Source organism: Anguilla rostrata, chromosome 6, assembly GCF_018555375.3.
Source record: "Anguilla rostrata isolate EN2019 chromosome 6, ASM1855537v3, whole genome shotgun sequence".
NCBI lineage: Eukaryota > Metazoa > Chordata > Actinopteri > Anguilliformes > Anguillidae > Anguilla > Anguilla rostrata.
The window spans coordinates 782,905-796,685 of record NC_057938.1 but is presented as its reverse complement, the minus strand read 5'-3'; the positions used below and the strand labels follow the sequence as shown (position 1 = coordinate 796,685).

Below are 13,781 nucleotides of genomic sequence, written 5' to 3'. Positions count from 1 at the left end.
GTTGCATACACACATCTGATGGTGTTTCAAGTGTTGACAAGTACATTATTACAGGTCTGACCAATACTGGTCAGGAAGTGAGATTCAACATTCTTATGTCAACTAGTATTTTATTGGCTGGACCGCAACAGCGGGGCCAGCCCTACAAACGCGAATGTCTGTGACTGAGTGATGAAGTTACACCTTTGGTCGGCCGGTCCAGCCACATACTAGGTTTTGACCTGGTCTTCCTTTATATATTGGTGTACACATTTAGACAATAAGTTGCTTAGTTCCTCACTGGCTCCGCTGGCTAGGCTGGTTCATGGGCTAAGTTAGACTAAGTTTGGTCAGGTTGGCTAGCTAACTAAGGCCTTTTGGGTCAAAGCCAAAGCTAAACTTACAGCAGCAGCAACAAGTGTCAACTTGAGCGTAACGTTGTTTAATGAAAATCGTAAGCAAATGATACAAGAAGTCTTAATAGTTATCAGATTTTATCAAATAACTGTGTTTTGTAACTGTGTAATTATGAACTAAACTATGGTAACTAATAGGGATGAGCAAGTACACCATTGTCTGTATCTGTATCTCTATCTGGTCAACCAACTAAATTACCTGTATCTGTATCTCTACCTGCTCAATCAACTAAATTACCTGTATCTGTATCTCTATCTGTTCAACCAACTAAATTACCTGTATCTGTAGCTGTACTCGGAATGGGTGGTGCCCACACCGGCCTGTTAGTTTATATTAATGTGTGTAAGGTGTGTAACACACTGCTATGTGTTTGACACACACAGCCCTGTTAGCTTATATGAATGTGTGTAAGGTGTGTAACACACTGCTATGTGTTTGACACACACAGCCCTGTTAGTTTATATTAATGTGTGTAAGGTGTGTAACACACTGCTATGTGTTTGACACACACAGCCCTGTTAGTTTATATGAATGTGTGTAAGGTGTGTAACACACTGCTATGTGTTTGACACACACAGCCCTGTTAGTTTATATTAATGTGTGTAAGGTGTGTAACACACTGCTATGTGTTTGACACACACAGCCCTGTTAGTTTATATTAATGTGTGTAAGGTGTGTAACACACTGCTATGTGTTTGACACACACAGCCCTGTTAGTTTATATTAATGTGTGTAAGGTGTGTAACACACTGCTATGTGTTTGATACACACAGCCCTGTTAGTTTATATGAATGTGTGTAAGGTGTGTAACACACTGCTATGTGTTTGATACACACAGCCCTGTTAGTTTATATTAATGTGTGTAAGGTGTGTAACACACAGTGTATGTGTTTGACACACACAGCCATGTTAGTTTATATTAATGTGTGTAAGGTGTGTAACACACAGTGTATGTGTTTGACACACACAGCCATGTTAGTTTATATTAATGTGTGTAAGGTGTGTAACACACAGTGTATGTGTTTGACACACACAGCCATGTTAGTTTATATTAATGTGTGTAAGGTGTGTAACACACAGTGTATGTGTTTGACACACACAGCCATGTTAGTTTATATTAATGTGTGTAAGGTGTGTAACACACAGTGTGTGTGTTGTCGTCACTCTTCACATGAGTCAGCTCAACACCGCTGTAAGTGGCTTTAAGACCAGTTGGCTCTCGCTGGAGAGCAGCAGTGAATCCTGCCAACTTGCTGCCTGGTGACTGTTTCAGTGCAGGGAGCTCCAGATTTGCTTTTTGCAATGCATCCAGCATGCCATTCACAGTCAGGTATTCCCTCTGAAAAGCAAGAGTGAAATTTGGGATGACATGCAGCAAGTCTCTGAGGAAATTGAGATAATGTACAATTCTGTAGTCTCTCAGGAATGCTGTTCTTCCACGAACTTCAGCTGTTGCCTGGCCAGGCCTGGCTTCTGCCACATGTTCAAAATGAGCCAGAAGTACCTCATATGATGTGGCAAGGACTTCCAAAGCACGTTGCATATGCGGAGTCCAGCGTGTGCCATCCACCCTGTTTGGTTTTAAGACTTTTGTCTCCAGTGAAGTGGCAATCTCTGTCCCCTCCTTCCATGCTTTCAGCGAGTACTGGTAATGTTTGTGGATCTTCTTCAGGATATCTTTCAGATCATCCAGAAGACGGTTGTCTTTGATAGTCTGATTGACCCCCAGCTCCAGGCGATGTGGCACACAGTGTACACTCACCACATATTCTGCGTTTTCCTTAATTCGGGTGGCCACACTGTTTTTCCAGCCTAGGTTTACTGCTGCTCCATCGCAGGCCATTCCCACAAGCTTCTCTTTCCAGTCATCAATTTTGTGGTCCACGAAGGCCTGCTCTATGGCTTCATAAATTCCTTGGGCATGTGTTTGTTTGACAGGTTGGAGGCTGAAGTACACTGTCTTGGGTTCCCCATCACTAACATATCTTACATAAACCACCTCTACCTCCTGGACACTTATCTGTTGCCCCATCAAATTAAACTGACATTGCTGTTGTATTTTCTAGGCAGGTGACGATTGATTGCCGGATGTGTTCAACAATGTATGGAGTAAGCCTGCAGAAATCACATATGAACCAATGTAAAAATGAATCCTACACAATAAATTGCTGTTTAAAAGTAAACTAGGTGTGCATATCTCTTTTAGCTACAATACAACGCAGTTCCTATATCAGTGCACCTTATTTTTTCATAGGCTATTGTTACAAAACACATTGATTCCAAATCTCACTCACTCACTCGCTCTCACACACACACAGCAGGTAGACTCATTCATGAAAATAAACTTTTAACAATACACTAACGTTACAACATTATTATTGCACATTTATTAGCAAGGTTATTCATTTACTAGATTAAATTCTAATAAATACCTTCTGCAAGCCTGATCAGATTTGTAGCTTGTCAATCGCGTCAGATCAGAGCCGATCTTGATTTGGAGATCCAGCAGACGAGGTAAAGAGCTGAAGGGGTTTTCGCTTTTGAGAACGTAGTAAACTGAGTTGGAAAGTTTGATCAGGATTGCCCGATTTGCGGCGTTCATCTTCCGAATGGCGGTGTCCATCGCTCCCTGTATGGGTGTGCCTGTTCGCAGGGCCGGCCTTTTTTGAGGTAAATAACATCATTATTTTAATCATCCCGTTTCGCAAAACAAGCGTTATTAATTTAATATGGAATGCAAAGAGAAAATTTCATAACACGTATGAAGGACTTTTTAACAGCCGTTCAGGTTCGGCTGTGTCAGTATCAGCAGGCCTGCGGTCATCGTGTGGATTATTTTGTGATGTTGACGGGTTATCGTTTGACTTTTTTACTCCACAGGCAAACAATTTCATTTGTTTCGCCATTGCAACAGGCTGGCCGCGCGCGTGTGTGGAAAGTGGCCGCGCGCTTGTGTGGAAGGTGGCCGCGCGTGTGTGGAAAGGGGCCGCGCGTGTGTGGAAGGTGGCCGCACAATGGCTGAAATGTCGTGTTGCGCACGAACGTAATGTTAGCGCAGTAGAAACTTTACGGAGGCATCCAAATAAATGTTGACTTCTTTTGAAATGAGATTTCCCAGTTTTGTAGGTTTTTATTCATTGTTATATATTAAACAATAAAAAACTGAACAGGTGGTTGCCAAAAGGGGGAACCAGAGACCACAAAATGGCTGCCAATTGACTCAATCTGGTTGCCGAGGGCAACCGGGCAACCGTTACTGTCGAGCCCTAATTGTTTGATAACAGAATAGTTTCAAGATTCTGAAGAAAATAATAAGATAACAGTATTGTATTTAGCTAATGGGTTTTACGTTGACAGTTCTATTAATCGATTCATAGTGATGGATAGTGAATGTGTTTAAAATGTATAGGTGATTGTGGCACGAAGAACATGTCAGGTGAGGTGAAGTGCCCACAAAAATTCTGTCTCTTGTGTTTGCAGATTAAATTAATGTTTGAAAATTGTCATATGGAAAGGGTCTGGCAATGCAATCCTAGCAGTAGGCACCCAACCTTGATTTTTAGTTATTTTTGTTGGTTAATGGAGCCCAGCAATGGCCTTAGACTTTTGTGGAATAGTTGGAATACTTTATGAGCCTGATTTACACAATCCCCTCTCAGTTTTTGTGTACATCTCAGGAATGCATAAGCAATTGAGAAATTACATAGTGGCTGCCAATGTGCACATTGTCACAATCAGCAGTGAATTTCAGTTGTGTGTGTGTGCGGCTGTGTGTGTGCCTGTGTGTTGTGCATGTGTGTGTATTTGTGTGTGTGTGTGTGTGGTCTCTCCACAGGCTGGGTTGGTGTAATCTCACAGAGGGCTGCTGTGATGTTCTGGCCTCAGTCCTGCGTTCTCCTCACTCAGAGATGAGAGATCTGGAGCTCAGAGACAACGAGCTGCAGGATTCAGGAGTGAGAGCGCTCTCTGCTGGACTGGAGGACCCACACTGTAAACTGCAGAGACTGGGGTGAGTACAAGATAGATAGATCGATAGATAGATAGGTACTTTATTAATCCCAAGGGAAATTCAGGTGTCCAATAGCTCACGTTACAAAGCATAGTGCAACAATGCACAAGGAAGTAAGAAATAAAAAAGTAACAGGGCTCCAGACTAACTTTCTACATTTACCATTACCAAAATGGTTGCACTCTGGAGCCTTGAGTAAGTAAGTAAAATTCAAAAACAAAATCACTCTTGGAGGTAAAGATACAAAATAAATATAAAAATAAAAAGGCAAAAATTAAAAAGCACTGTAGAACCAAGCCATAAACATAAACAGAGCCCTAGGAAAAACAAAAACTGACGTCTAACTACACCAGGTGTTATGTACAGTATGAACAGTCTTGACATAAGTAAATATTGACAGATGTACAGCTAAATAAATAATGGGTAAGGGATATAAAAGTTACAGAAGTTAAAAATGGTATGAGTTAAGCAGTTAAACCAGTAGGATAAACAGTATGTACACGTGCAAAGTACAGCATATAAGTACAGTGAATAAGTACCAAAAATAAAGTGTGCAAAAAATACCAGCGTGCAAACAGTGAGTGACCTTGGCCACTCAGTCATACCCCTTTTCCACCAACGCGAACCTAGTTCTGGTTCTGGGCTGGTGCTAGTTCTGGTTCTGGGCTGGTGCTAGTGCCAGTTCGCAGTTGGTTCAACTTGCGAACCTTCAAAGAACCGGTTTGCTTTTCCATGGGCTAGAGAGCCACATCATTACGATACGATACGATATACTTTATTGTCCCCTTACGGAAATTTTTCTTGGGCTCAGTATCGCTGCACTTAACAAATGTCATTCTACATTTTACATTATTCATATGCACATACATTCAAGTGTCGTTAATAAATAAATAAATAAATAAATAAATGGAAAAAAAAAATAATAATAAAAAACTTTAAAACAACATATTGCACAACCCGTCCATACTAACAAAGTCCCTTTGGGGACTATGGCCTCTATGGCTCATACTATGTCCTTACTGTTTAAGATGTTAATGGAAGAAGGGTACTCTATATCGTCTGCCAGAGGGTAAAAGCTTGTACTCAGAGTGGAGGACATGGGATGGATCAGCCAGTATTCTCTGTGCTCCTCTGAGCACAGACTGCTCGTATATAGATTGAAGGGACTGGTGTTCTCCCTGTGACCTTCATGGCAGTCTGAACAAGATGGGCAAGCCTAGATTTTAACTGTACTGAGAGGTTACCATACCATGCCTGTATCCCATACCTGATTAGACTCTGCCTGGTAGAACAGATACATAAGTTTCTGGTCAACCCCACACTCAGCCTTCTCAAAAAGCCTGGAGCATAGGCTGTCAACATGGGCTTGCCAGGTGAACATGTTGTAAATATGGACACCAAGGTACTTATGAGAGCATACCTGATTAATGGGGGTGTTGTGTACGTCACTGTATATGTCTGTATACGTCTCCACTTTCCCAGCAACATCGTTACCTATTAAAATGTATGTCCTGTAAAAATACAGATGATAAACTGTCTAAATGTAAAAAAACAACTTCATACATATACATTTAGTTATGTTACTACAACCTTATTTTAGTGTTGTCACGGTACCAAAATTTTGACTTTGATACTGATACCAGGTTTAGTATCACAATACTGGATACTGAAATGATACCTGAAACTTAAAGGATACTGTTTCGATACTCGGTACCTAACGATACTGAAATCACCTTAAAGAGCATCTTGCAGGTTAATTTTTTTAACAAAATGTATACTTAACCTTTTCTGAAAATGACCATTTGAAAAGTTAATGCAGGATTTAATCATTTTTACAAGACATAAGGGCATAAATTCAGAGGAACTAGTGGCCGTTATGAGCAAAGCTCCTAAAAATGCCCTTTTTCCCCCAACATCGCATCATATTACGTAACACAAGGGAGTGGCTCACTGGCTCTGCCTTAGCCCAATGTGCAGTATTGGTAGTGAGTCTGAGCGGTCGTGATATAGCTAGTGAGTTGGTCTTTTTTCAGTAGTTTTATATTGCATTTCACTGTGTATCATCATGGGAAATTACTGTGTTCTTGCAGGTTGCACAAACTCCAGCCTGTCAGGACATTGTGTACACAATTTTCCTAACAGGAAAAGGAATGGTGCTAGCTTTTGTGCCTGGGTGCGTTTTGTGCAGGTGAAGAGACGGGACTTCACTGCTGCATCTGTTACAAAAAACACGGTCGTGTGTGACGCTCATTTTAGACCCCCACCCATGACATAATGGACAATATTGTCTATCTGGGCATTCATAAAAATATTCTTTCACCACTCATAAATCGTATTCCGTTATAGCAACAAGATAAACCCGACAATAGCCCTAAGATATGCCAATACAGCAGTGAAAACGCTGCTCACTGAATAACGAAATAAACAATTTTAAAACATTTTACAAAATGATACCATGTCATTCTGCAGTCAATATCTGTGACTAAATGTTGAATAAATATACAACCTTACCATTGGTTTTATGCGTAGAGATGTCCCTTTTGAGACTGCGTGGTCATATATTGTCTTGGACAATCCGTTTGTGAAATATACGTGCATTTGTGACGCCTGGGTACCTTCGTAAATGATGAGCTGTGCGTAATACCACACCTGTTGTTTACGGCATTGTCGCCCTTTTTAGTACAGTCTAGCTTGATTTACAATTCATTTATTCAGTAGGTGAGAGTATAAGCTTTTTAACGATGTATAACGTCTATTTTTGCTTTTGGAATAGCATTTTATAGGTCAGCGTAACCCAAATTTTTCTCATCATCGTATTCACCTACGCATAGGCTACTCTGTAGCAGTAAAAGACGCTGCACTTAACGAAACGTTGTCAACGATTTCTCATAATTTCTTGGAAAATACTATTATTATTGAGGTCACAAAAAACTAGTAGCGTCCTAGAAATGCGGTCCTGAAACGGCAGCCTCTGCTACTGCAGGAAGATGCTACTCTCTCAATCAGTAATGCGGGAGACACATTTCCCTGGCTTTTACATTTAACCTAAAAGTCGGAAAATTCTAATACCGAACCGTTTTTTCTTTTAAGTACCGAAAAAGTACCGAAGTTTCGGTATACCGTGTAACACTCATTTACTATATCAGCTTTAAGACAAGCAACACGCTCAGAATTATCTCATCGTGACCCATGAAATCCAATGGCGCAGACGTTGCTTCATAATTTCAAACTTTAAAGCCTGTTGATCTGACCTGAATTAGACAAAACATCTTTTTGAGAAGCATCAAATCAAATAGTTTAAATTTATACATTCCTCAAAATGAAGTGAATTAAATACATTGTCCTTTTGGGTTATCTTTACCTGTGTAAGGTGTAACACACTGCTATGTGTTTGACACGCACTGCCCTGTTAGTTTATATTAATATGTGTAAGGTGTGTAACACACTGCTATGTGTTTGACACACACTGCCCTGTTAGTTTATATTAATGTGTGTAAGGTGTGTAACACACTGCTATGTGTTTGACACACACTGCCCTGTTAGTTTATATTAATGTGTGTAAGGTGTGTAACACACTGCTATGTGTTTGACACACAACGCCTGTTAGTTTATATTAATGTGGTAAGGTGGTTGTCACGTATCTCGTTGACACTAGCTTAGTTTACTATATGCTGTAAGGAGCACACGCGAGTGCTTGTGACCCATGCCGTTCAGCATCGTGTTCATAATTTCAAACTTACACCTGTGTGACTGACCTGTTAGATAACATCTGAGACTCATGGATGTAAATACATGCTATGGTGTTAAACTACACTCCTGTTTGGTTATATTACATGTGTAAGGTGTGTAACACACTGCTATGGTTGACACCACGCTCTGTTAGTTTATATTATGTGCTGTAGGGAGTGTAACACACTGCTATGGTTTGACACACACAGCTCTGTTGTTTATATTAAGTGTGTAAGGTGTGTCCTTTCTCTGCAGGCTGTCAGGCTGTAGAGTCACACAGAGAGGCTGTGATTCTCTGGCTTCAGCTCTGTGTTCAAACCCCTCACACCTGAGAGAGCTGGACCTGAGATACAATCACCCAGGAGACTCAGGAGTGAGAGCGCTGTCTGCTGCTAAACTGGACACACTCACACTGCTGTAAGTACTGAGAGTTTCCACACTGCTCCTCACACACACACACATGCTCACACACACACACACACACACACACACACACACACTGCAGGACACTGTGAAAACTGCTGTTAGTCTAGAAGGTTGGGGATGTACAGTGGAGGGTGCTGCACGGGATCACTGCAGTAAATGGTTTTATTTCTGTGATGATCCCGGCAGGATCCCGCCATTGTCCATTCTGCATGGAGAGAGAAACTGTTTATTATTCTTTTTCGGGGTGTGCCAGATTTCAGCCTCTCTTCTTTTTTGGGAAGTTTATTTCGGTTTCTGGGGGAAACATTTAAAGTGAGATTTTTATCCTCGGTTTCCCACACAAAGACGGATAAGTGCCAGCTCATTAATTTCATTTTGGGGTGAAAATGGCAGTTTCATCAAGTGGGAAAAATCTGATTGGTGGAGGGGACAGGTAAGATGTGGTTGTTGTAGTTTGGGGTCTGATCAGGGACACAGTGATGGTGGAGTTTCGGTATTACAAAGCAATGGAGAGCTTGAGTGTGTTTCAGTGTGTGTGTATGTGTTATAAGGGTGTTTTATGTTCAGTGGAGGGGTGGAATAGGGTGAGGGAATGGAATAAGTTTTCTTTGTGACAGATTTGTGTTTTTCATATGATCTTGGTTTTGTGTTTTATTGTGTCTTTGATTTATTTATGTAATGTCATTGGTGTGTTGGGAGTGGAACTAAAGGATGGTTAAAATTCAGAATTCTGTTCTGCTGTTCTTACAGTGTGGACCATGGAGGAGAGAACAGGACCAAACCAGGACCCAGGAAATGTGAGTGTGTATCGACACCGAACACTTTCCATAGATACACACACTGCTCTGTGCAGAGACTTTACACACAGAAACACACATGTATACACACGCACACAGTTACTATCACAGCTCTTTATCTCTCACACACATAATGAGGTGAATATTAATAATGATAATTAATCTCATTAATGTCTCTGGTGTGCAGACGGCTGTCAGCTCACACTGGATCCAAACACAGCGTACAGAAGGCTGTCTCTGTCTGAGGGGAACAGGAGGGTGACACACACACGGGGGAGAGAGGAGCAGCCATATCCTGATCATCCAGAGAGATTTGAGTCCAGGCCCCAGGTTTTGTGCAGAGAGAGTGTGTGTGAGCGCTGCTACTGGGAGGCTGAGTTCAGTGTGTCTGAGGGGGGGGGAGGGGTTTATATAGCAGTGACAGATAAAGGAATCGGCAGAAAAGGACAGGGTGCTGACTCTCCGTTTATATGGTATGAAAATGCCTGGTGTCTGCTGTTCCAGAACGGCGGACGCTCTAATGAACCACAAAGATACATTTTATACCACAATCGCAACCGAACAGACATACCTGTCCCCCCCTCCCCCTACCGCAGAGCAGGAGTGGGTGATGATGATGATGGTAGAGGAGTGTGTGTGTACAGGGTAGGAGTGTGTGTGGACCGTCTGGCCGGCACTCTGTCCTTCTACAGCGTCTCTGACACTAACACACTGACCGTCCTGTACAGAACCCACACACATTTCCCTGAACACACACCCCTCTGTGCTGGATTTGGAGTGTATGACGGCTCACTGTCCCTCTGCCAACTGGAGTAGAGACACAGACACACACGTATACACACATACACACACTCATGAGCACGCACCCAAACACTCACAAACACGCACACGGACTCTCATACGCATACACACAAAGACAATCACACATATGCACACACACTCCCACATGTATGCACACACACATACCCACAAACATGTGCACACACTCTCATGTTCACCCACACATACACATGCACACACACACACCCTCCCATTCACGCACTCACATACTAATACCCATACACTCTCACTCTTACACCAACTCACACGTGCGCACATGCAGGCAAACAAACACACTCACACATGCACAGTCTCTCTTATACACACACACACTCTCACGCACACACCCACAATCTCATACACACACACTCTCTTGCACGCACACGCACGCACTGTCTCACACACACACATACTTTCTCATACAAAATACGCGCACACTCTCTTATGCACACACACACGCGCACTCACTCTCACACACACTCTCTCGCACACACTCTCTTACAAACATGCACACACAATCTCAAACCCACGCACACACTTTTCATCACCTACATATATAAACACACACTGTCTCATAAAATGCGCACACACACTCCCACACACTTGCACCCAAGCACTCAATCCCTCGTGAATATTCTTATACACACACCTTCACACACACATGCACTCACTCACACACACACACACACACACACACACACACACACACATACATCCACATCCACACACTTGCCACTCACTCCACTGCACTACATACCACACCTTCACACACACATGCACTCACTCACACACACACACACACACACACACACACACATGCACTCGTGCGCTCATACACGCTCACAGATACACACACACATTCTCATACTTCCATACACGTTCTCTCTCATACCCACACGCAACGCGCGCGCACACACACACACACACACACATGCACTCACTCACACACACACACACACACACACACACGCACTCGTGCGCTCATACACGCTCACAGATACACACACACATTCTCATACTTTCATACACGTTCTCTCTCATACCCACACGCAACGCGCGCACACACACACACACATATTTCAGCACACTTGTATGTACACCCAACCATCATTGGCCAATGCCTAACCACTACAATTTCAGCTGTACCCAATAGTAACCTCAGTACAGCTTAAACCCCTTAATATAACCTTTTAGCAGGTTCAGGCAAAGCACTTATAGCTAAACAAATATGATTTTTTTTGCATTTTAATAAAATTGTATTGTAAATGTAAAATGCATGTATGTGACCTTCTGATGATTAAAACATGAATATAGTGTGATACTGGCAGAATATGGCCAGGTAAAATGCTTTTGAATTAATAATTATGTCTCCTGTATCTGCATCTTTGTTTAAAAGAAGCTAGTCACAAACTCCACGTTAATTGTGTATTTCACTAGTTTTTACAGTTGCTTTCATTAATTTTCACAAGAGTTCCAATGTGCTAATTTTTGTGGGGAAATGCAGCTGGGAGAATGCAGAATGATCACTGCAGTGTGCTTATTTACTTTAATTACGGTAAACAATGATGGGTCCAGTGTCCTTATTTTGTTGTATCATGATTGGTGGAGGAGGTGACTTAGGTGCATTAACTGTCTTAACTACTGCTTGTATTTTTTCCATAGATTGCGTTGTTGCCGTTCTCGTTGTGTTTGTGTTAATCAGTTTAACCTTCAGGGTCCAAGTTGAACTATGCGGTTGTTCCCTGCACTTGGACCGGTACTTCTCTCTAGGGGTTTCGTCATACTTGTTCCTGGTTATGGTTATACACTTTGTTGTACGTCGCTCTGGATAAGAGTGTCTGCCAAATGCCTGTAATGTAATGTAATGATTGTTTTGTTTGAACCTGTTGCTACAATTTTCATTATCATTATCACTACCTTCAGTGTGATTAAACCTGAATTATAAAGACATCAGATGTGATTTATTTTTTGTGATCTATTGAACTCTTGTGACACAGTATACTTATTTCATATTCTGTATGGATTATGTTTGGGGTCAATATGAGTAGCTCAGGATGGGGCAAACATCTGCACAGTTGAAGCAATGACATTCATCTGCAGGAGTGTAAATTAAATCCAGTATACGACACAAGTTATGCACTCTCTGCTGAGTGGTTTCTTCTGTTTCGGTAGTATAACCACAATTTATTACATTTTGAAAAGTCACTGCCTGTCTATGGTTTTCCTGTAGGTTTGAACCTGGATCTGCTGCTCATCAATTGAACGGATTGGACCACTAAGCCTAAATCAAGTGTGGTTTGCATGACATGCATTCTCTGAGATGTTCCTGAGACCCTACAGTTTTTCTCATTTTTTTCAGATGCATTTCTAGTGACTGTAGTCACACATTACAAATGCATTACAGTATGTTATGATGGCTTTGACTCAATGTGCAAAACTTTCAATGCAATGAGCCAAACTGCCTGGCAAAATTCTTACCTTAAGACATAAATATCTTTAAATCCTACCTCCAGACCTTTCCCAAGCACTGTCTCTTTAAATCCTACCTCCAGGCCTTTCCCAGGCGCTGTCTCTTTAAATCCTACCTCCAGGCCTTTCCCAAGCGCTGTCTCTTTAAATCTGGCCTCCAGACCTTTCCCAAGCACTGTCTCTTTAAATCTGGCCTCCAGACCTTTCCCAAGCACTGTCTCTTTAAATCCGGCCTCCAGGCCTTTCCCAGGCACTGTCTCTTTAAATCCGGCCGCCACTCATGCTGATGTCCCCTGAGCAGCCTGACTGCTCATTCTGGAGTTTTACCATAAAAGGATCCCAGGAGCTGAAGGATGGTTTCCTGTGGGAGGGGTCTGGTTTCCTGTGGGAGGGGTCTGGTTATCTGTGGGAGGGGTCTGGTTTCCAGTGGGAGGGGTCTGGTTTCCTGTGGAAGGGGTCTGTTTTCTTGTGGGAGGGGTCAGGTTTCCTGTGGGAGGGGTCTGGTTTCCTGTGTGAGTCTCAGATTGCTAGTCGGCCCAAAAAGTTATTTTCGGGATGATGAATAAAGGCTGGGCTCTGTCTCTGTCTGACCACACACGGGTCACACACTCACCCCACCTGGTCCAGCTCGGTCCAAAACACCACGTCTCTCTCTCTGACCACACAGGGACCACACACTCACCCAGCCTGGTCCAGCTCGGTCAGAAACACCTGGTTTCTCTCTGACCACACGGGGATCACACACTCACCCCGCCTGGTCCAGCTCGGTCAGAAACACCACGTCTCTCTCTCTGACCACACAGGGACCACACACTCACCCAGCCTGGTCCAGCTCGCTCAGAAACACCACGTCTCTCTCTCTGACCACACAGGGGTCACACACTCACCCCGCCTGGTCCAGCTCGCTCAGAAACACCACGTCTCTCTCTCTGACCACACAGGGACCACACACTCACCCCGCCTGGTCCAGCTCGCTCAGAAACACCTGGTCTCTGTCTGACCACACAGGGACCACTCACTCACCCAGCCTGGTCCAGCTCGCTCAGAAACACCTGGTCTCTGTCTGACCACACAGGGACCACACACTCACCCAGCCTGGTCCAGCTCGCTCAGAAACACCACGTCTCTCTCTCTGA

General features: G+C 42.9%; 1 protein-coding gene and 1 long non-coding RNA gene across 2 annotated transcripts; one reads left to right on the top strand and one right to left on the bottom strand.

Moving 5' to 3' along the window:
- Window positions 1-2,741: 2,741 nt before the first annotated feature.
- On the top strand, window positions 2,742-10,882 carry LOC135257815 (tripartite motif-containing protein 16-like). The gene is made up of 5 exons (XM_064340972.1): window positions 2,742-3,334; window positions 3,400-4,405; window positions 8,390-8,551; window positions 9,311-9,357; window positions 9,545-10,882. The coding sequence occupies exons 2-5, from the start codon at window positions 4,113-4,115 to the stop codon at window positions 10,171-10,173; spliced, it is 1,131 nt and encodes a 376-aa protein (XP_064197042.1). The 5' UTR covers window positions 2,742-3,334; window positions 3,400-4,112; the 3' UTR covers window positions 10,174-10,882.
- Window positions 10,681-11,113, bottom strand: LOC135257838 (uncharacterized). Its single transcript, XR_010330781.1, has 2 exons — window positions 10,981-11,113; window positions 10,681-10,825 (listed from the first exon to the last, which is right to left on the bottom strand). It is a non-coding gene; the product is annotated as an uncharacterized LOC135257838 (long non-coding RNA).
- Between the last annotated feature and the right edge of the window lie 2,668 nt (window positions 11,114-13,781).